At 40.2% G+C, this 22,734-nt stretch overlaps 2 protein-coding genes across 6 annotated transcripts in view; one reads left to right on the forward strand and one right to left on the reverse strand.

Annotated features, from left to right (window-relative positions):
• The window catches only part of BID (BH3 interacting domain death agonist), a 44,867-nt gene extending 42,482 nt beyond the window's left edge, over positions 1-2,385 (forward strand). For all 3 annotated transcript variants that reach the window (XM_049882115.1, XM_049882117.1, XM_049882114.1), the window contains exon 6: positions 1,747-2,385. In XM_049882115.1, coding sequence (XP_049738072.1) covers positions 1,747-1,758 — 12 coding nt within the window. In that variant the 3' untranslated portion in view covers positions 1,759-2,385. The remainder of the gene's footprint in view (positions 1-1,746) is intronic.
• A 32-nt stretch (positions 2,386-2,417) lies between these two features.
• Positions 2,418-22,734, reverse strand: part of BCL2L13 (BCL2 like 13) — a 96,740-nt gene continuing 76,423 nt past the window's right edge. For all 3 annotated transcript variants that reach the window (XM_049882113.1, XM_049882111.1, XM_049882112.1), the window contains one exon: positions 2,418-11,021. In XM_049882113.1, coding sequence (XP_049738070.1) covers positions 10,215-11,021 — 807 coding nt within the window. In that variant the 3' untranslated portion in view covers positions 2,418-10,214. The remainder of the gene's footprint in view (positions 11,022-22,734) is intronic.

The raw sequence follows: 22,734 nt of genomic DNA on the forward strand, positions 1-22,734 counted from the left end.
TGTAGAAATTGGTGAATGGGAACCTAATTTGTTGCATAAACTTTCACCAAAAACACATTATTTAAAAAGTTATAGTTCTTCAGGATGCTGTCCCAAAAGCCTGGATAGGCCTGAGTCTGGTGCTTTAAGTTCCACGGACCCAGATCAAAGTGCAGTGGATGGATTTTATCTGTAAATTTGAAAATATTAGTAATAGGTGTTTTTATGTGTCAAAAGCATTACTCAGGTATTCTTATTTTTTAAGTAAAATAGGTAGCATCTAATCCTCTTAATATTTACTGCTAAGCCTTAAAAACACTATCTGCCGTGGTCTTTAGTTATATAGGCGTTTTAAAACACGTATGACAGTAAATCTTAAGTCAGATATTAAGCCAGGCTGAACTGCTGGAAGGAGGCACAGCCAGACCTAGACAGCCTTCACCAACAACCATCTACAGGGGGAGTAAGTGGGCAAGACGTCAACAGCAATTTGTATAGACAGCCTACCAACTACTGAAACCAAAAGAAAAAAAACCCAAACTGGTTGTCTTTGTCGATTCTGACTCATAGTGTCCCTTTAGGGCAGGGCAGAACTGCCCCATGGGGTTTCCAAGGCTGTAATCTTTATGGGAGCAGACTGCTACATCTTTTTCCCATGGAGCGGCTTAGTGGGTTTGAACCCCCTACCTCTTAGCAGCTGAGGGCTTTAACCACTGCACCACCAGGGCTCCTTACTGATTACTGAGAGGGTGAAAAACAATCCTTCTGACCTGCTAAGATGCCTTTATGGCACCTTAAGTGATTTAGCAGATGTGACTATCCAGTTGTAGAATGCAGTGATATAAGGATCACAGGGCTCTGAAAATGTTTTTTAAATATTATGTTTTTGGTCAAAGTTTACACAGCAAATTATGTTCTCATTTAACAATTTTATACAAAAATATTTCAGTGACATTCGTGATGTTTTTCAGTCTGTCAGCATTCTCATTGTTTGTTGTTTCTATTAATCTAGCTTCCCTGCCCTCTTACCTTCTCATCTTTGTTTTAGGGTGAATGTTGATAGCCTGGTCTCTCTCATACAGATGATTTTTTAAGGAAGTACACAGTACTCACAGGTGATGTTTATGAGTCATCCTGTTATTAGCTAAAAGGTAACCTCAGGGGACAGTATCAGTTCAAAGTTTAGAGTATCAGGGCAGTAGTCTTCAATAGTTTTAACTGGTCCAGTAAGTTTGAATTTTTTAAGAATTTGAGTTCTTTTCCACATTTTTCTCCCATTCTATCAGACTCTATCATGTCCCTGATCAGAATGGTTGGCAGTGGGAGCCAGGCACCACCTAGTTTTTTTGGTCTCAGAGCAGATGAGGCCTTGGTTCACATAGATAGTCCTGGAAACTACTTTCTTGTGAGTGTTTGGTTTCCTTCTTTTTTACTCTGGATGAGTAGAGACCAATAGTCGTATCTTAGATGGCCACTTGCGAGCTTTTAAGACCCCAGACACTACTCACCAGAGTAGGATATAGAACATAAACTATGAATTAATAATACCGATTGACCAAGTTGTCCCACAAGACTACGGTCCTAAGCCCTCAAACGTTGAAAACCAACCCCGTGAAGTATTTAAGCCTAAGATGTATCGGTAACTGTGCGTGGAAAATGTTTCTGCACAAATCTCAAATTTACTTCAGCACTAAAATTCTTAAGTCTGGAGTCCTAGCTTGTGCATTAGACTGGCTAATTCTGGCTCTTGTTCCTTTCTTGCTCTAGGAGATGGACTGAATGGATGACCCTGCAAGAGCGACTGGTTAAAACTTTCTGTGGTGACAGCAGTACAGCTGCCGCAAAGGAAATGGAGCTGTGGCTGTTTAAGCAAAGTTCCTACAGAACACAGGCACTAGATAATAGCTATTTATTTCTATTTTAAAGATGATTTTTAAGCTGGTGACCCATTTAGGAATTTCCAATTATACTTGAAAGAAAATGTTAACCTGCACATATTTGAATGGGTTTCATACCATCTCCCAAATTCATCTACAAATGGTGCCTTTATCTTGTTTTGGCTGTATAGGTTCCCACCTGAAATTTAAAAACAGGTTGTAATGCAGAAGGAAAAAAACAGTGTTTGTTTTTCTGTAAGAAAGAAAAAAATCTTTACGGTTTATTAAATTGCACCCTTGGGGCATGATCTTACAGCAAGCAGTGTCCTATCTGAGGAGAGTGAAGATTGGAGAAGAAATGCTCACACCCCTTACAAATGGAGAATTCCACTCAAAATGGGGGACGTCTTAATACTGAGGAAGTAACAGTCTTCCTGTTAAAAACCAAATGACACAAGAGCTTTTGGGATAAAGTGCTGTATTTCAAATGATGGAAAAATCAGACCTCAATAAATAGGTTTTTACTTTTTTCGATTCGATTTCCTTTGAGTCACGAGCCAAAGGCAGTTAAAAGGTATGAAGGTGCTATAAGGGCCCATGTCAATCACTGTTTCCAAAATCAGGTAACTGAAATGCACTTCTGTCTTTCCAAGAAGTCAGGCTTCGATAAGCATTTCAAGCTGATGGGGTACCAGAAGGTACTGCATGTACCCTGTGGGGCTGTTAATAATCTACAGCTTCCAATTCCAGTCACAGTCCTCAGCTAATGCCAAAAAACCTGCACCTGGAGAGGACAGGTGTGTGGAGATAAAAGCTGAAAGGGCAGTTAAGACTTTTTGAAAGTCAACACTTTGCAGCGGTTCCTTTCCTCGGGGGCACAACTGGAATACAAGTGATGGCAAAAGCAAATCACTCAAGTAGCGCCAAAATGAGAGAGAGAAAGCTCTGGGTTTAGAAGCCACACAACACCGACCCGTTGCTCCCAACTACAGGCGACTGCTTAAGGGTCCGTCTGCAGGTACGCCAGTGGCTGCTGGGTCTGTGTCACAGACATTGCCCTCACTTCACCACCACAGGTGCGGCTCTTGTTATTGTGAACATGCTGCTCCTGGGAAGCGTGCGATCAAGAGTAATGACCGTGCTGATAAGTTGTGTTTCTTGTTACCAAAAGCACTTCTGTTCTTTGAGAGTTTAAATTCACCAGAAAAGAAAGATGACTCCACATCGTAAGCTACAGGGGTGCACTTAAGCTGGTTTCAATCTGGTGTCTGCACTGTTGTTAGTTGCCACCTAGTGGATTCCAACTCACAGCGACCTACTGCATTAAATTAGAAATATGAAAAGGAAAGACACTGCTGTGCAGTAGGAAGGCCACCATCTGGAAATCTTCCAGTAACGCTATTACAGTGAGTGTTTTGGAGTGGATTTTTTTCTTTTGAAGGATTCCTACCACAGTGGAAACAAGTGGAATCACACAGACACACACACTCAAACGTACACAAAGCAGTACCATCAAGTTCTCACTAAGGGGAGTTATTTTCTTCCAAAAGTTGCAATTTAAATACAAGTCAACTCTACATTAATGGAAAAGTGCTCTAAAACACAACCCCAGACTGCATCTTGTAATACATTTAATCTTTCATAGCATCCTTACCCTCTGGTGTTTCACTTAGATTAACACAGTAGACCACCATTTTAATGCAGTTTACACACATTTTGATGTAATGTTTTCCAGATCAAGTCTGATATGCTTTCTCAGTCCTAAAGCAAAATTGTCATCCCCTCCCCAAACCAGCCTTATAAAAAGATCCCACCGTATAAAACAGCCAATGTTCTGATCACGAGCACATCATGGCCACGGTGACTTAGGTGTATCCTGGAAGTTGGTGGGTTTTGCCCTGATAACATAATCCTTTGGATATAATTGAGAGGTAACTGTCTAGTGCAGAGAATGTGCTTTCCATTCTGTTTTTAAAATATCTGAATTAAGTGAAATTCCTTGATTAAAACTGGAACGTTTCCTCCTCCAAAAGACACTTGACGTATCTGAAAGTCAGGTGGTGTACTCAGAAGGTCAAATCATTCCTGCCCTCACCTCTTAGGATCCAGCATTAACTCCTGAGATGCTCAAGGCTGCCCGGTTTTATTTTCCAATAACTCAGTTATCCGTACTGACTGAGAACTACAGTAGTGTCCTTTGGATGTTACTGTATTTTCAGGACCTGACGTCAAACCCAATCAGTAAGATTGATGATCTGAAATGACCCCTCCCAAGTCAAGGGCATAAGGTTACCACATGAAGAGAAAGATGAATCTGTGGATTATCTTCAAATCTCATTTTATTACAACCTCCAATGTGGTTTCCCCAATACATTGCTTCTAACAGAAAGCACAATTCATAGATTCGAATTTTTATTCTTCTGGGTTTCTTTCCTCTCATGAAGAGTAGAATGGTCAAAAGGCAGGCAAGCAGGAGGCAAAAGGAGCCAGACTAATCCACGATAATAAATTCGGCAAATCAGAACTGTAACAAGAAGAGCTAATGGTACTTAAACAGAAAAGGGGGATACATATTGCTTAAGTGAAATAGTTGTATTAACTACATTATCAAAATTTCCATTTGATTCCAGTATTTCTGAGAGCACTAGAACCAATAACTGAACTCAGTTGAGTAACGAGTTAGGAAGAGGCACTTTTAATCTGAAGAAAGAAGTGGAAGACAACAGCAGGAAAAATGCAAGTGTAAGAAAAAAATTATTTTCTTCAGTGCAGGCCCAGGAACGATCTACATAATACAGTTCTCTTGCTAGAACTCAACAGAACTGAGTTATTCCAGATTCTGTAACAGGGAGATTGTACTTCAACTTCCTTTATTTCTGGGGAAGGAGGCAATAAACTAATCCTAAAATGTCAGAACTTTTGTTCTAAACTGTGTATTAACCAATTTCTTCCAATGGTGCAAAGAATACTCACTGAAGTGAGTGGTTATCACTTTAAAATCTTCCACTTAGAAGTGAGAACAGGGTAAGAATCACCTTGACCCTGCTGCTACTTTTTAACTTACTACAAGGCCTTGCAAATATCCCTGAGAACAATTCCAACCTGAGCTAACTATGAAGCAGCTGCCTGGCTAGGACTCAGTGAACAAACATGTGAAGGACCCTGATGGTTTTAATCCACTGAACATGACGATACAGGCTGAGGTTTAGTCTTGTGGGAAGACAGAATTGATGGTTTCCAACTCCATGGAGCTTTATATCTGAGCTAACTAAAATACTAAATTTTGAGAAATCAGTATTCTATAGCCAAGGCTACTATCGATTTTACATTCCTCAGGGTAGTGGGGAATGCTGTACGTGATCTTTCACTGGAAGTCACCTACTGCCAGTTTCTGAACAAGCTGTGCCTATGGCTTTGTCTAGTCAACCCTCCTGACTGAGTCAGTGACCTCTTTGAGTATCTAGAGGCCAAGTGATGCCTAGAGGTATCACTTGTTCTAGGGGAACCCCTCTCTGGGCCCCACATTTCCACTCCAGGTTCAAGGCATAGGCAGGAGAGGAGGAACAGAAGGGAACACGTTAGGAGAAAGGGAAGAGGAAAAAGAAAAGTGTCCTGGTGCTGCCTTCAATTGCCTCACTTTGCACTCGGTGGTGGTTCCCGTGCCAGACTGCCTAATCCTATTAAAAAGCAAAAACATTTAACGCATTAACCAAGAAAAGCTAATGAAAAGATCTGTACCAGGGGTAACTGTTAATTCTCAAACTAAAAGGCATCTCATTCGCTATCTAGAGAAAACAGCTGGTACCATCAGAAGTTGGAAACAGCCCTAAACAAAACGTTCACTCCCATTTTTCTGTACAATAACATACTCGAGAGCTGCCATTGAACCCTACAGTACTTCCGTACAAACTTGATGGCGCTCCTCCCAGGTGAGACCCAGGTAGACCTACATTAGGGCACAGGGTGTGGTAAGTGGAGCACAGGGCGCCAACGGTGCTTTGCAGGGTCACAGAAATAACTGGTAACAACGGGAAAAAGCACTAGACTTGGAGTCAGAAAAATTCAAATCATTGCCTTGCTTCTCATGCTAAAAGACTTTGGAAAAGTTAATAAACTATAATTAGGTTTCCTCAACCTGTAAAGTCGGAATAAAAGGAGTATCAATAGCTATTAAAGCTACAGAGTCCTGGTGGTGCAGTGGTTAAGAGCTACAGCTACTAACCAAGAGGTCAGCAGTTCGAATCTACCAGCCACTGCTTGGAAACCCTACGGGGCAGTTCTACTCTGTCCTATAGGGATGCTATGAGTTGGAATCAATGGCAGCAGGTTTGGTTTGGTTTTTACTAGAGCTATGAAGGTGAAATTAGGTATGTGACAGAACTAGAACAATCTCTGATACACTGCAAATGCCCAATTAATATTTGATAAAAATATTATTAACACAAAGGACTTTTGGGAAAAGGATATTCTAATATGGAAAAAATACGCACCCAAAACTCTAACCAATCCCAGCTGAACCTTCTCATTGATGAATGGTTTAACAGGAGTTATCACTAATGACAGATCTTGTTATTCCAGGGAAGAGGAAACACTTTTCTGGCATCAAGTGTGTTGCTGAGACTAAATGAGATAATGCCTGTGGGTGAATTAGTCTGGCGGCTTTAAGTTGGTTTTATAAACAATCAGATAGCCTACAATGAATGAATGTGATCACCACCTCAGATTCTTTGAGAGATAAGTTTGTGTGAAAAGACATGATAAAAAGGAAACAAAATTCTTACCCATAATACCTTTCATTTCTGTGAAACATCTCAAAATAATTGAAGAAATTCTATGTGTAGTATATCTGTTCTCGTGACATGCCTTTAGAGAAAAAGGCAAGGAGCAGGCATTGCTTTTATATTAGTACAGGACATTAGCACAAAGGCTGAGAAAATGAATTTCCATAGGAAATTAACGGTAGCTATGTTTCTGGATTTACTGCTTATGCCCCTCAGGACAAGCCTAGGTAGTGGCTGTATTTGATGTAACAGACAGGTCAGAAATAGAGGCAAGAGGAGGTATCAGGGATGCCTTTGGGTGGAGAATGTGGGAACCAGAAGGTCGACAGTTGCATTTCTTTATTAGAAAGCTCTCTAAAGGGCACGGGTGATCAGGAGAGACCCCGCTAAGGCACACTGTAGGCACTGGCTGATTTCTGTAAGCCCAGAATATTATCACTTTAGTACAGAGAAGATACATGATAAATTGGCATTCTTTAGTTCTGGTATTTTTCTCAAGAGACCTTCACTGGCTTCTTGCCAAGTGATCAGAAATCACTACATTCAATAAAGCAGTAAAGAAGAGTTCTAGGGGACTTACCAATAAAACTTTTCCTCAGTAGTTCAAAGACTAAGGAATAATAAACAGGAAATGAAATTCTTAATTCTGACATTTGAGTTCCATAAACAAGTTGGATTTATTCTAATCTTTCCTTTACCTTAGATTTAGATGCTATACAAATCAGGGGGCAAGAATGAATAGCCTCCTACTACCAACCCCCCACCAAAAAAGGGGGCAGGAAGCCGAGGAATAAGTTTTTAAAAGAGCAACAACCAGGAGCTACTGTAAGCAGCAGCCCTCATTAGGGCTAAGCCTGTCCGCTGCCAGAGGCAGAGGGGAAGGAAATGAGGAGGAATGAGGACACTGACCTATCCCATTACTCGGGAACTTCGGAAGATCGGCTGACATATTCAGCTGCTAACTGAAAGGCTGGAGGTTTGAGTCCACCCAGAGGCACCTTGGAAGAAAGTCCTGGTGATCTACGTTTGAAAAACTTAGCCACTGAAAACCCTGTGGAGCACGGTTCTCTCGACAGCAACTGGTCTCACGGAAGAGCCTGTCTGGAGAAAGCCAGTGGAGAGGGGTGTTTGCCACTACCCAGCAAGATACAACTGGCCAGAATAGTTCAGGGTAATGTTTGACAGGTGGGGAAATAACGCAGCAAGCATCACCATCAATATCGTACTGCCTTATATTCTTTCCTTTTGTGGAAAACAGTCCCAAATATCCTAAGCTGAAGATGTCATTTTTGCAGCTCAGAAACGAACCCGGCTTCTAACAGTGCTTAAATGTGCTTAGCAACTGTCAGCGGGTTTGAGGTCCAGGGTTTAAAAGTGTTCAACACTGGAAGGAATATATTTATTTTTCAAGGAAAAAAAATAACATACCAGTTTTCTCAGCTATTAACCTATATGAATAGCGATTAAAATGCACGCCAAAGGGAAAAAAGGTTCTTTACTTCACTAATACCATTTTTTCCCTCACCTCTAGCTATTAACCAAGGTGCACCCAAGCCCTTAAAACCATCACTCCCAAAGTGGGGCACTAAAACTCAGAACATAAAGATACATTGCATCGTTGAGCTGTAACAGACACACAAACATACTTTCAGATCTTTTTTTTTTTTTTTTTTTTACCACCTTTTAAATAGTATTGCTTTAGGGAGAAAGAGCCCTGGTGGCACAATGGTTATAGCGCTCATCTGCTAACCAAAAGGTCGACGGTTTGAACCCACCAGCTGCTCCTCAGGAGAAAGATGTGGCAGTCTACTTCCATAAAGATTTACAGTCTTGGAAACCCTATGCAGCAGCTTTACCCTGTCCTATGGGGTCGCTGAGTCAGAACGGACTCGACGACAGTGGGGTTTTTTTTTTTAATGGGGAAGGTTTAATTAAAAAAAAAAATAATAAAACAAATGTCAAAAAGAAAGCACATTTAAAACATCAAGTTTGGGTGATCAGGGAAGGTAAAGTAATTTTATTATAAACTTCAGGACCTAAAAAGTAATTTGTTACATTTACTGCGATAAATCCGAGATGACTTTCTGTACCTAGTATGTATGCCCTCCATAGTGACACTGGGTCCTCAGGCATGAAAGGACACAGCTCCACCCCTCCTTTAGGGACAAGAGGTTGGCGGGATGAGAGAAAAGTATGCTGACTCACAACTAGCATACACTGACTGGGATCATTCTGGTCTATCACTCTGGCATATGGGCTGTGAAGAGTTCAGACTAAGAGGGTTCTGTTCTTGAACTCTGAAAGCCAGACTAGAATTTTGAGGGTAGCCTCAGTTTTGAAATGGAAGCCTCTCTTTTCCCACTTTTATTTTGATGATACTTAGGAGACTTTCTGTGTTTAACAAGAATTATGATTCAGATGGTTCTGTAAGCCCAAGTCTGGAAATCCTTACTACATGGCAAAAGACCCACAGAGGCGCTGGATGACTAGTAGTCAGACTGAGGCCAGATAAAAGCATACTAGTTCAGGGTCATAGGCAATGACCATCCAACAACACAAACACTGCTGGCTGGCACGTAACCATAAGGTAAGTGGGGTGACCACAGACAAAAAGGGCGAGAAGAGACCTGAATAGGTCATTTAGGCCATCCTCCTGCCTCTACACAAGACAAATGCCTTTCTCTGGCCAGGGTTATTTACCCTTGGCACTCGTAGGCAGGAAACCTTAGGTCTCTTTTATTCTATTTTTAAATTTAATTTTTTTAAAAGATTCCTAAAGGCAGCATCTTTACAAGGTGGGTCTGAGCAGAAGTACAGAGCAAGCACTCCCACGGGATCTCAGAAGGAACATGGGGTGAAGAGGAGCAGTGCAGTACCTGAGGCAGCTGAGACATAAGGGAGAATGCCCTCATGCTACAGGACTACAAAGGTGGGAAGAGAAAAAGGGCCAAAAGGAGTGGCTGCAAAATTCCACCTGCTCATTAGGAAAGACGAAATTACAAGGGGATGAAGAGCTGACAAGTCAGTAGCTGAAGAGCCCACAGCTAAGCCCTCTTGCCTAGGAATTTCTCTCCCAGGTTCTCCTAAATTAACCCTCTCCCTCTAGAGCAGTAGCTCTCAATGGGAAAATTTTGCCCCCCAGGGGACATTTGGCAATATCTGGAGATGTTTTGGTTGACTTAACTAGGGGGAGGGTACTACTGGCATCTAGTGGGTAGAAGCCAGGGATGTTGCTAAATATCCTATAATGCACAGGACAGCCTCTTAGAACAAAGAATTGTCAAAACGTCGGTAAGGTCAAGGTTGAGAGACCTTGTCCTAGAGGGAGTACTTCACTCACATGATTCTCAGTCTAGCATGAGCCCAAACCCCTGCAACCTATGATCAGACAAACACAAACTCCCTTTACCTCAAGCCCTAAAGTATGGATCAATCCCCTTGCTTTGTTTGATGGAAGTCTCCATTATCCCAGAGTGTTCCATAAATGTCCAATCAGCTCCTGAAGGGCGGTTCAAATTCCTATCAGTACAACTAAAACTTAGATCCTTTTTGTCTTCTTTCTCTTCTGGAAATCCTGCTATTTCTTTCTCAGAGCCAGTGCTACCCCAACTGCCACTGCTAGAATGGCAACAGCAGCGGCCCCTCCAAACAGCAGTATAGACTTGCCCTCAGACAGTGGGACGACCTTCTCTTCTCTAGCCAGGGAGGACTCTGCTCTAAGACTCTCTTTCCTGACACTTCTCTCCCCTTTGCTCAGCAGTGTTTTTGTGGGCTCCAGTGCAGGGACCACCTCCTCCTCCAGTTTAACAGCTTCAGTTGTTGCTGCCTTCACCTCTTCTTCATCAAGCTCTACAAACAAAGATGTAGCAGGGCTGGTTTTCTCAGCTGCAACCACTTCTGCGTCAGGTTCCCTTGTCTCCAGCATGGAGGTGGCAGTGATATGTGGAAGCAAAGGGGCTGGGGTTTCGGAGAACGCCTCTTGCAGCTCCCTGGCTGGCAAGCCCGCAGAAGCTGCAGCAGCCTCTTGCACACTCTCGGGGATTTCTTCTTTCTCCACGTGCACAATGTCAGAATTCGAAGAGTTGTTCTCACTCTTCTCTCCAGCTTCATTGCTATCTAAGCTTTTGACTTCTTCAGGATCCATGGCAATCTGCTGCCAGGACTCAGGACCTAAGGACACTGGCAGGCTTTCAGCGTGCCAGCTCTGGCTGGCTGACAGGGAGACAGGTAAGCTCTCTGACTGCCAAGAAGTGGTCACAGTTGGAGACTCTGGAGGACTGATTTGTCCAGAGTTGTCACTGGGCAGGATATAAATGTCATTGCTATCTTCTGCAATGACTCCAGGGTACTCCTCCTCCTCTGACTCGAGATTAAAAACAGTGCCCTAGAAAAGAAGGAAGAGAGTCAATATAAAGAACAGTAAATATGTTAAAGTAAATATAAATCTGGAAAAAAATTTCTTTCCTAAGCTGAAGTTTCAGGAATAAATATAAAGTTTAAGCCTGTGTAGTTTTCTGGATGCAATGCATTTATTTGTAAACCAGTGTAGAGGAACGATTTTTAACAAGACTACAGTTCTCTGACCCATTTCTCTGAAGCTAAAAAATGAATTAGTTTATATTCAAGTTAATTTATATTTATTCAATGAAATAATTAAAAAAGCCAAGAACCTTGTTGTCAAGGGATCTATCACTTAGTAGGGTACAAAAATAACAATTTCAAATGCTGTGTCATAAAGTGCTATTAAGAGTTCAGATGGGGAAATGACTTGGTAGCGGTTAGAGAGGCAGGCAGGGAGATTACAGGAAGATTCATGAGGAACCAGCATTTAAATTGGACATCTGAGGGATGAGTAAGATTTTGACAAGTGAAGGCCATACAGAGGACACAATATGGGCAAAGGAATAGAGATTAAAAAAAAAAGGAGACTAGCAAGTAGCCCAGTTTTAAGTTGTGAAATCACCTTGCAAAAAGCCTTTTAGTTGGTTCTTTGAGCAGGTCAACACCCAAGGCTAATGAGTTGGGGCTGACCAGTCCAAGAGGGACCACATGGGGACGTGCTGCTGACTAAGCCTCATGAGGCATGGCGTAATCTACCATAGCCACATGATGAGGCTGATAAGAGCCCTGAACCCCGAGGCTCAGACGGAGCTTCCTGGTTGGTAAGAGCAAACACCTGCTCTTAGAACGGTAGCATGTCCCCTTGGGACACGAAAGCTCTACACTGGAGCCTCTCCCAGACTTTGCCCTATATATCCTTTTTTTTTTTTTTCATTTCATTTGTATTCTTCTGTTGTTATATTAAAGTTGTTATTGTAGATATGGTGTTCTCATGAGCTCTGTGAGTTATTCCAGTGAATTACAGGACCCAAAGGAATAGTGAGGGCTGGCTGGTCTGAAGTGGAGGGAGTCATATGGACTCCTGAGCTTGTGGCTGATACCCACTTATCTAACCCCGGGTGGCTAGGGTCAGAAAGGAGGGCTGCATGGGCAGCTGGGTGTGAAATGAACAGGAAAGGGAAGCTGAGATTTCCACGGGATGCAGCTGGTGTATGGAATGGCATTTGTCATCTACCACACATCAGTTTAATTAGTGCACAGTGCTCATAAAAAGGAGTAGAAAGTTCAGTCAGGATAGGATAGTGAAGGAAACTGAATGACAGATTCCTCTGCTAGCAGTGCCAGAACAGTCTAGAATGTCTAACCAAAAGTAATAAAGACCAATAGTGTAGGCCTTCATTTCCATGTTCAACAGTTTAGCAGGTACCACTATGTGTCTGCTGCATATCAAGTGCTGTGTCAGGCACTAGGATTATAAGGAAGAATGAGAACCATTTTTTGTTCTTACAAAATTTACTATATAGCTGTGAAAACTGACATAAGAGTAACTAATTTCAATGATATTAAGCATTAACATAAGTGTATGCACAGGGTGCTAGCGGAAACCAGAGGTTAAGACATGATCAGAAAGGCAGAAGATAACCAAAGGAACATTATGTTATAGAGATCCACAGAAAATTTTACCAAAAGGATAGATGACACTCATATATGCTATGGAGAGTTTGAATAGGTTATGTAAAGCAAATTACTTCCTACTTTTTTTATGATTATGGTTGGTTGCTATTCATGTGAATTTAAGTAACTTTATTCTTTAGCCAAGACCAAAAACTAACTGTGTGCACCAAGGCTCTAATATACATCAGAAGTTCCTCTATCAGCCCCACAAAAATGATACCAGAAACATAACTAACCAAATCAAATAATCATGTCAACATTCTATTGCCCCAAATTCTACTTTGTTTCAGACTCCTTAATAAGAGGTCCTAGTAGGCAATGAATATAAGCAGAGAGACAAAACAGTACAGTGACTGAGAACACAAATTTTGTAGTCAAAAAGACCTGATTTGAATTTCTGCCCCACCACATACTAGCCAGTGAATACGGATGATTTGCCAATTTTTAACCTCAATTTCTTCATAAAAATGAGGACAACAAACTTGGTAAGAGTGTTACAAAATTAGACAAAGTATTTATAGTATCTAGCATTTTTTTTTTTTTTAGCATAGTACCTTGCACACAGAAAGTAATCAATACATAGTGGCTGCTATTATTATCGGTGGAGCTTCCAGACTAAGATGGACTAGGAAGAAAGACCCACTAGTCTACTTCTGAAAATCAGCCAATGAAAACTCTATGGATCACAATGGTTTGATCCACAACAAATCATGAGGATGGCGCAGGGGACTGTTTCATTGTTGTACATGAGGTCGTTGATTTGATGGCAGCTAACAACAACAACAAACATCATTATTGTTTGTGTTACTGTTTTCAATGTCACTGTTGTTTTTGATGATACAGTGGTGGGACAAAGAACTACTCTAAAATGTCGAACAGGTAGCACAATACAAAAAGTAAAAACAATCTGAAACAATACCCTCTCCGGGGTAGAGAAGGTAATTTACAAACTCTTCTCTTCTCCATTTCTTCTAAGTAGAGGTATCACAAAAGTGCCACGTACAGTCTCTCTTTAGAAATTACAATACTATACAGTTAGGAAAATGGAAGGAGGGAAAACTGGAGGGGCCTTGGTTTTGAAGGTGGAAGAGGCTTCTAGGGCTGCCAGTTTTTTGCGATGATGGCTCACTCCAGCCCTGGTGAGGTAACTTTGAAGCAAGACCATTGGAAAGGTCCAGAAGAGAAAGCATTCAGGTAACAGAGAGACAGAGAGAGAGAGAGAAAGGAGGGGGAAGGCCTTTCAGGTTTTTTGGGCTGATTCATTCATTTCAGTTAAGTAGGAAAAGAGATATTCGGACTAGAGACTATAATCAGGACTTGAGTGTATATATTTAGCAAGGATTTTCATTAGTTTGAATCTTAATATGGAGGGTTTTAAAATGCTTTTCAATAGAGAAAAAGTTGAAAAGAAAAATATGCTCCATCCAAATTACTTACCTGTTAAAAAAAAAGAAGAAATAAGCGGATTTTTAAGTCTGATGTGAAAAGAAATCTGTGATATATCGTACAAAACCTCTACACAAAAAAACTAGAAAGCATTACTGAGAGAAATTAAAGATGATCTAAATTAATGGAAAACCAAAAAAAACCAACGGTTATTTCTGAGTGGATTCTGACTCACAGTGACCCTACAGGACAGAGTAGAGTTGCCCCCTAGGGTTTCCAAGGAGCACCTGGAGGATTCAAACTGCTGACCTTTGGGTTAGCAGCCATAGCTTTTAACAACAATGCCACCAGGGAGGAATATGTCATACTCAGGGGCCCCTAGGTGGTACGAATGGTTAATGTATTCAGCTAGATGTTCGAGTTCACCCAGAGGTGCCTCAGGAGAAAGACATAGCAATCTACTTCTGAAAAATCAGCCACTGAAAACCCCATGGAGCACAGTCCTATTCTAACATGTGTGGAGTTGCCATGAGTCAAGAATTCACTTGATGGCAACTGGTTTGGTTTTTGGTTTCTATCATATTCATGGATTGGAAGACTAAATATTGTAAAGATTTCAATTATCCTCCAAATTATCTATTGGTTCAATGCAATGCCCAATAAAAAATGCTACCAAGTTTTTTCTTATGAAAATTGATACCCTGATTCTAAAACTCACATGGAAATAAAAAGGGTCAAGAACTACTATGCTATTGTTGAAGATCAACAAAGTTAGAAGGCTCATACTACCAGATACCAACATTTACTACACAAAGACAGCATGGTAATAGTTTAAGGAGAGACAGAACAGAATTCAGAAGCAGATACACACATGACCACTTGACTTATAGCAAAGATGACATTACAGTACAGTGGGAAAATGAATGGCATGGTTCCATTTATGTTAAATACGATCCCATTGATGTCAAATACACACACATTGATTTATTTGCACACACCGAAACATACTTAAATGTTCATATAAGCATAAAAACATTTGCAAAAAATGTACACCAAATCACTATAGACGTTATTTCTGAGGGGCGAGATTAGAAGAAAAATGTGCATTATCTGAATTTTTTACAATAATCATAGATGAGTAAAAAAATAATGTAAATATAATGGGGTTCTGCTGGCAGGAAACTTGAGATTAGTAGCTATTCAACAATCAACCCGGCTGTGAAATAACTTGAATAGCAAGAGTCAGGTGAACCTTCTGAATTTCTTTTGCACATGTCTCTAGGGACAAAAAGCAGAGCATATATGGATATACTATTACAAGATGGTGTTTTGATATTTTATTCTTTTTTTTTTGAGATATAATTAATGTAACATAAAATTTCATCGTTTTAAAGTGTACAATACAGTAGGTTTTAGTACATTCACAATGTGGTACAAGCATCGCTCTTTAATTCCAGAACATTTTTATCACCCCAAAAAGAAACCCTGTACTCTTTAGCAGTCACTCCCAACCCCCTATACTCTATCTTCTTCCTGGTCCCCTGGCAACCACTAATCTTTCTGTCTCTATGGATTTGCCTATTCTGGACATTTCATATAAATGGAATCATACAATATATGGCCTCTTGCGTCTGGCTTCTTTCACTTAGCATACTGTTTTCAAGGTTAATCCATGCTGTAGTATGTATCAGTACTTCATTCCTTCTATGCCAGAGTAATATTCCATTGTATGGATATAGTGAAAACTTTGGGAGCCCAAACTCAAGGAGATTCAGAGGCATGGGGGGGATAATTTGCCAGGAGGCCTCGTCTGGTACCCCCTTGGACTTGCGTACCCCCTACCCCGTGCCTCTGATGGGACTGCCTTGTTTTTCTTGGTCTTGCAAGTTTTTTGCTTTTGACAGGGTGCAGTCTTACCACTTTTCTATTGCTCTCTATTAGTGGAAAATACTTGAGTTTTCTTTCTCTGACAGGTTTCCACCTTACACAGGTTCAGCCTTTTGCAGGTTTTACTGTACTACATTTTCTTTATTCATTCATCAGTTAATGGACATTTGAGCTGTTTCCACTTTTTGGTTATTATGAATCATGGTGCTACAAACATTTGTGTCCAAGTTTTTGTGTGAATGCATGTTTTCAATTCTCTCTGATACATATACCAAGGAGTGGGACTGCTGGGTCACACAGTAGTTCTATGTTTAACTGTTTCCAAAGTGCCTGCATCATTTTACATCCTACCAGCCACTGTATGTCAGTTCCAGTCTCTCCACATTCTCCACAACACTTGCTGCTGTCTTGTTTATTACAGTTCTTCTGGTGGGTGTGAAGTGGTCTATCACTGTGGTTTTGACATGCATTTCCCTGATGACTAATGAGGTGCATCTTTTCATGTGATTATTGGCCATTTGTACAACTTCTTTGGAGGAATGCCTATTCAAAACTTTTGCTCATTTTAAAACTGGGTTAGTTGTCTTTTCATTGTTGAATTGTAAGTTTTATTTTCTATTCTTAAACAAGACTGCTACACAATTGGATATTAAAGCCAATTTTAGGGGGAGGAGGTGCTTGTAATTAGGTTGAGCCTAAAGGAAACAAGAGATAAACAGGTGTCGTGAAAAGCAGTTCTAAGACAGTGGCTGATAATCTACGCTATTTAATAATTCCTTTCTTTCTTTTTTTTAAGTTCTCTGCCATTAGTGCCATTCCTCATATGGACTCGTTTCCCAAGCCTCAAACCCCACATGACTAGAAAAGGGCTTCACAACTATAACCTTATGAGATTTCATCTCTTTTAAACTCTCATTATATTTTCATGAGTGTAATGGTAATGTAAAACCACTCAACATTTCTGGGACTATCATCAATAATGAATGCTAACAAAGAGTCCCTTCACAACCAAATGTAGCACAAAAAGACCGTATACCCATGAATAGCACGGCTTATTGATGACAGATAGCCAGAAGATAATGCTTGTCCCACTCAAGAATATAAACTACAAATATCACTTCTACATCATTTCTCTGCCTTACTCCATGCATAACAATTCTTTAATCTTAGCTACCATCTATCTCATCATCTTTCTCCTCCCTTTATTTAACCATTAAGTCCTAAATGTATCAACATATTTATCTCTAAATGTTATCTTAATATATTTAAAAGTCTCTCCTCCCCTTCTCCCACTATTTTCTGCTATTACTCTAACACAAACGATCTCTGTCTTTCACCATTACTAATGCAAAAGATCCTCATTGTCTCTTCACCTCTGCAATTCGATTTAAAGATGAAAAGCACACCATTTCACTGGATTTCTCCTATTCAGGAAGTAGCGAATTCTTACCGCCAGGAACTGTGCTATTTAGGTGCTAGTAATAAAGAAATATTGTCTCTGCCCTCGAAGAATTTAAAATACAATTTAAAACCCAGCGAAGGAGACAAACACAGAAGAGAGGAACTTATCTGAAGACTCACGAAAGGCTTCCTAGAGGAGAGAACAGAGTTGGATCTTAAAGAATGAATATGAACCAACCAGGTCAGAGAAAGATGAAAGATGCTCCAGGCAAGAGAAAAAGTATAAACAAAAATGTGGTGCTGAGAAATATCACACTATACACAAGCGACTACTAGCTCTTTAGTATCCTAAATCCTAAGTTCAAGTGCGAAGTGAAGGAAGATGAAGCTGCAGAAGTAGGAAGAGGCCAAAATGATGTGAACGCACAGAAAGTAAAATGTCAATGCGTATCTGGATATAAAACAGAGGCACATCTCTATCTCATGAAGTCTTGCTGAGATTGACAAAGATCTTGGTTTTATTGAGAAATAAATTCAACTTTCTCTTCGTATGGCCTCTTCTAGACACTATCAATAACTCAGGGCAGAAAAGGTGAATCTAAGGAACCATCTGACCATTAGGTAAAGGCTCAGTTTGAATTTTATAAAATAGAGTGGCGCTGCATTTGAAATCTATTTTTAATTATCTGACTCCTTTAGTTAAAAAAGGGAGCCCTGGTGGCACAGTGGCTAAGTGTTAAGGCTGCTAACCAAAAGGTCAGCAGTTCAACACCACCAGCCACTCCTGGAAAACCCTATGGGGCAGTTCTGCTCCGTCCTATAGGGTCACTATGAGCTGGAATTGACTCAATGGCAACGGGTTTGGTTTTAGTTAAAAAGAGAGGAAAATCATACATTTACAATAAGACACTATTCCCTCCTGAGCATATTAGCAATGTTTTCTTAGAAAACAAAATATATAAATTTAAAAGTTACAGCACAGAGGTAAGGCCAATCTTTCCTCTCTATCCCTAGAAAAAAAAAAAAAAGCTACCATTTAAGCCCAAATTTGCCTTAATTACTTATTAGATGCCCCACTTAAGAGAGAAGCCCGATATTGGCAAGGTTGCTCACTGTCCCCTAAAAGTGCTGTACTAAATTCTCAAACCCTGTCTTCTGAATCATGTAGATACTGGTGTTCTTAACATTTTGGGGGAGCAGAGAACATTTTGCAAATATAATGAAACGTTTGAGACCTCTCCCTTAAAAATGTGAATCCACACAAGGCAACATACCATGTTAGGAGAAATTTCAGACTCCCTGAAGCATATCCACGGGCCCTGGCTCCTTCAGGATCTAGTTCAAATTCTGTCCTCTTTGGACCACTCAATTCAATCACCCTCTCTTATTTCTTCAAAACTTCTACAATAGCTCTGAGTCTGGGCCACACAAAGTATCATAATTATACATTTTGTATCATATTTCTCATTTTTTTTTTTACATGGATCACTAATCTCCCAACTAGATTATAAATACCTTAAAGGGATAAAACATGCTTTAAGCTTCTTTATCATCCCCCATGTGATGCCTCACACATGCTGACCAAATAGTTGTACTCAATAAATGCTTGGCTGACAGGAAAACTGGTCCCATCTTTGGATATAAAAGAAGCTCTGAACATGAGCTATTTTTAATTTCTCAGGCACTGCTAGGTACAGCTCTTTGTTCATCTCTTATTTCTACAAACAGGAGCTACACCTGGGTTTTGTACCTCAGGGTCACACAGTCCTGGTGCTCAACACTGAATTCAGTCTCCCATCTTTTGACTCAAATCACACTGTTCCCATTCATTCAGAATTCCCTCCTTCTCAATTCTGCCTTTCTGAATCCTTCGTATTATCTCTAAACTCTTACAGGATTCACCTGTTCCTCTTTGTTATAAAACATGGAGTAAATGGTATGCATCGGTCTTATATCCCACTAACTATAAACTCCTGGAGATCAAGGATATGTTTTATAATAACATCTTTGTTGTATCTGTTTCTTTTCCCAGTTCCCTTCTTTCCATATGCTGTACAGAATTCCATGTACATTTATTACATTAATGCCTAATCTTAATTCCTTGGAAATTTAGACAAACTGGACCAGTTTTTCAACCTGGGGTCTCTTCCACTGAGAAACAGATGTCACTTCTCTTTTTTGCATGACTGTTGCCTTGGAATCACCAACCCATACAAATGAAATGTTCTTTATGTACAACATAATGTGTACTACAAACTGCTGTGCTAGACCTGCAAGCTTCTCTGAAGAGGAAGTACATCTGTTTTCCAACTTCTGCTACATACAGAGAAGAAAGATACTCAGTGGAGTTCTGAGCAGGGCTGAATAGTTTCAAGACTTCTTTTTCTTAACAACGTAGCATATGTCCTAAATGGTTTAAACACAGAAGATACAGAACATAAGAAACATCTATGCCCTGGCAGCCCCTCCAAACTACCTAAGCTAGACACCAAATTCATCTAATTTCTTGCCATTTTCCAATATAAGTTCATCACCTCCTTCAAGCCTAGACTTCTTTCAAGAAGTCTTTCCTGATTAAGCACTACTTTATTGTATAACTATCATTTCCTTTCTTTGCATTTTACAACACCTAGTAAAACATCTGCACTTTACTGTGGCTTCCTTGACATTTGGTTAGTTTGAACAATTAAATAACTGGGCTTCTTTATGTTTAGGGTTGTGTTTAACTGTTCAGTATAACCAGCAATCTAGTAAATTCATGGTACACACTGTTATGTTTAAGAGAGAGTATAAAATCATGATCTCTGCTTTCAAGGAGTCTGTAATCTAGCTGGGGAGACTATGTAACACAGTGGTCATCAAATTTTGCTGTCTTATTAGTTAACTGTGGAACTTTCAAGGACTCCTACACTGAAGTTGCAATCCATAACAAATCAGAATCTGTGAAGGTGGGACCTAGGCATCATATCTTGCCAAATGAAAAAGAGTGTAATTCTGCTATAATCAAGGTAAAAAATGGGCACTGGTAAATTCAACAGCTCCTCCAAACACAGTACAAAATGGGAGACCTAAAGCTCGCTCGGAAACCCTGCTGGCATAGTGGTTAAGTGCTACGGCTGCTAACCAAGAGGTCAGCAGTTTGAATCCGCCAGGCGCTCCTTGGAAACTCTGTGGGGCAGTTCTACTCTGTCCTGTAGGGTTGCTATGAGTTGGAATCAACTCAACGACAGTGGGCAGTGGTGGAAAAGCTAGTTTGCAGTCACAAGGCAGCCTTTTTTTTTAAAGAATCCTTCCCAGGCTCCTGCCTTCACCTCTGTTAATAATTTGATGAGCAGCACTTACGGGGAGTTAGTTCTGTCACCCTTCAGAGTACTATTCCAAATTGTTTTCATCTCCTCTGCTGACCCATGTAAAACAGGACTACTGTGGGCAGATTTATCTCATCTCTTACCGTCCTTGCTCTCAGAGCCAAAGCCCGGACATACTCTAGCACATTAACAGGCAGAGGTATGATAGACTTTTGGGTTATTGTTAAGGATATCCCTGAGCTTTGTTGATTAAATCAGTAATAATGAAGAATGACGACAGGCAACACAACTGAAAATAGCTACTATTTGCTCAGGGAACTATATCTGTAACTTTCTCAGAAAACTACTTGTGGAATTCCAAGAGTGAGGAAGACCCAGTCATCAAATCCAGATTGACAATGAAGCTACATCTTTCTGTAAAGGTTGTATTTGCCTACGTCTTTGCAAACACTGGTGGTGTAGTGGTTAAGAGCTACGCTGGTAACCGAAAGTTCAGCAGTTCGAATTCCACAGGTGCTCCTTGGAAACCCTATGGGGCAGTTCTACTCTGTCGTATAGGGTTGCTATGAGATAGAATCGACTTGACAGCAGTGGGTTTGGTTTGGCTTTTGGCTGCAGAACGGAATTCTAATGAGCCATACGGATCCTCCCACACCTGTTACAAGTTCTTTGTACTACATAATTTATATACTCAAAGGTTTATCTGTTTATTATATCATCTCTTCAGGAGCTCTACCTTGTGAAGACCAGAAATAAACCTTACATACATGATACTTGTGCAAAGAGGAAGGAAAAGGTAGTAAAGAAGAGCAGTAATAATATAAAGTAACACAAAGGTCATATTTTTACTAACTTTTCTTTGCGGCCCTGGTGGCGCAGTGATTAAGCATTCATTCAGCTGCTAACCAAAAGGTCAACAGTTTGAATCCACCAGCCACTCCTTGGAAACCCTGTAGAACAGTTCTACTCTGTCCTATACGGCCACTATAAGTTGGAATCAACTTGAGAGCAACAACTTTACTTTAGTACACTTTTTTATTTATTTGTTTCCTCAAGAGTCTTCAAATGAGAAACTATTAGTATGGCTTAAACCCATTGCCTCAAGTTGATTCCAACTCATGGCAATCCTATGCGTAGCTGTGTAATCCTCCACCCTCAAACCTCTGCAGAGTAGATAAAAAGGAAAGACATGACACTGATGATGACTAAAAACTTCTCTTCATTATTGAAACGCTGGACATTTTTAAATTGGGCTAAGTTTTTTTGTTAAGTGAAGAGAAAAAGTTTGGGGAAAAAAGTCAACAGAATTACGATACTGAATAAACCAATCACAGTCTGCCACCCTCAAAAGAAAATACCCACCCACTGCTGTTAAGTCGATTCTAACTCATACCCTACTTTACAGGACAGAGTAGAACTGCTTCATAGGGCTTCCAAGGCTGTAAATCTTTACGGAGGCGTACTACCACATCCCTCTCCCTCGGTTCAAACTGCAAACCTTTTGGTTAGCAGTCGAGCGCTTTAACCACTGTGCCATCAGGGCTCCTAAAAGAAAGTAAGATCATCCTATTTTCTCAAAAGAATTTGTATTTCAGAGTTATGCAAAATACTCAAGGAACATCAGTTACTTCACTACCCAGAACCCCACCTACAAGTGACTTAAAAGAGTGTATTCTTATAAATCTTTCATTTATACTTTAAAGTTTTCATCTAAAGTACCCAAAAATTTTATTGACTATCCTCACCCTACTTGAGTTATTCTGAAAAAAGGAATGTACTTTCTTATATCTTTATTCTTAGTCTTGGTATCACATCTGCTCTCACTCTGTTCACACTCTCTAAGTTTGTCATCTATTTTCATGCCATTTCAAAAGCTGTACATTCCAGTTGGATTCACAAAGCAGCCTTACAATTACACAGATGTTCAAACAGAAGGGTTATCCAAGGGTCAGAGAGTTTCTAAGTGCTCCCTGATAGGAATTCTCAACAAGTTACTTATCTTAACTTCTAAAAACAGAATGTCTAATACCAAAAACTGATTAAAAAAGCAAAACCAAAACAGAACAAACAAAAAGAGTCATAACAAAAAGGTAAGATTTT

The sequence above is a fragment of the Elephas maximus genome, chromosome 4 (assembly GCF_024166365.1).
Source record: "Elephas maximus indicus isolate mEleMax1 chromosome 4, mEleMax1 primary haplotype, whole genome shotgun sequence".
Lineage (NCBI taxonomy): Eukaryota > Metazoa > Chordata > Mammalia > Proboscidea > Elephantidae > Elephas > Elephas maximus.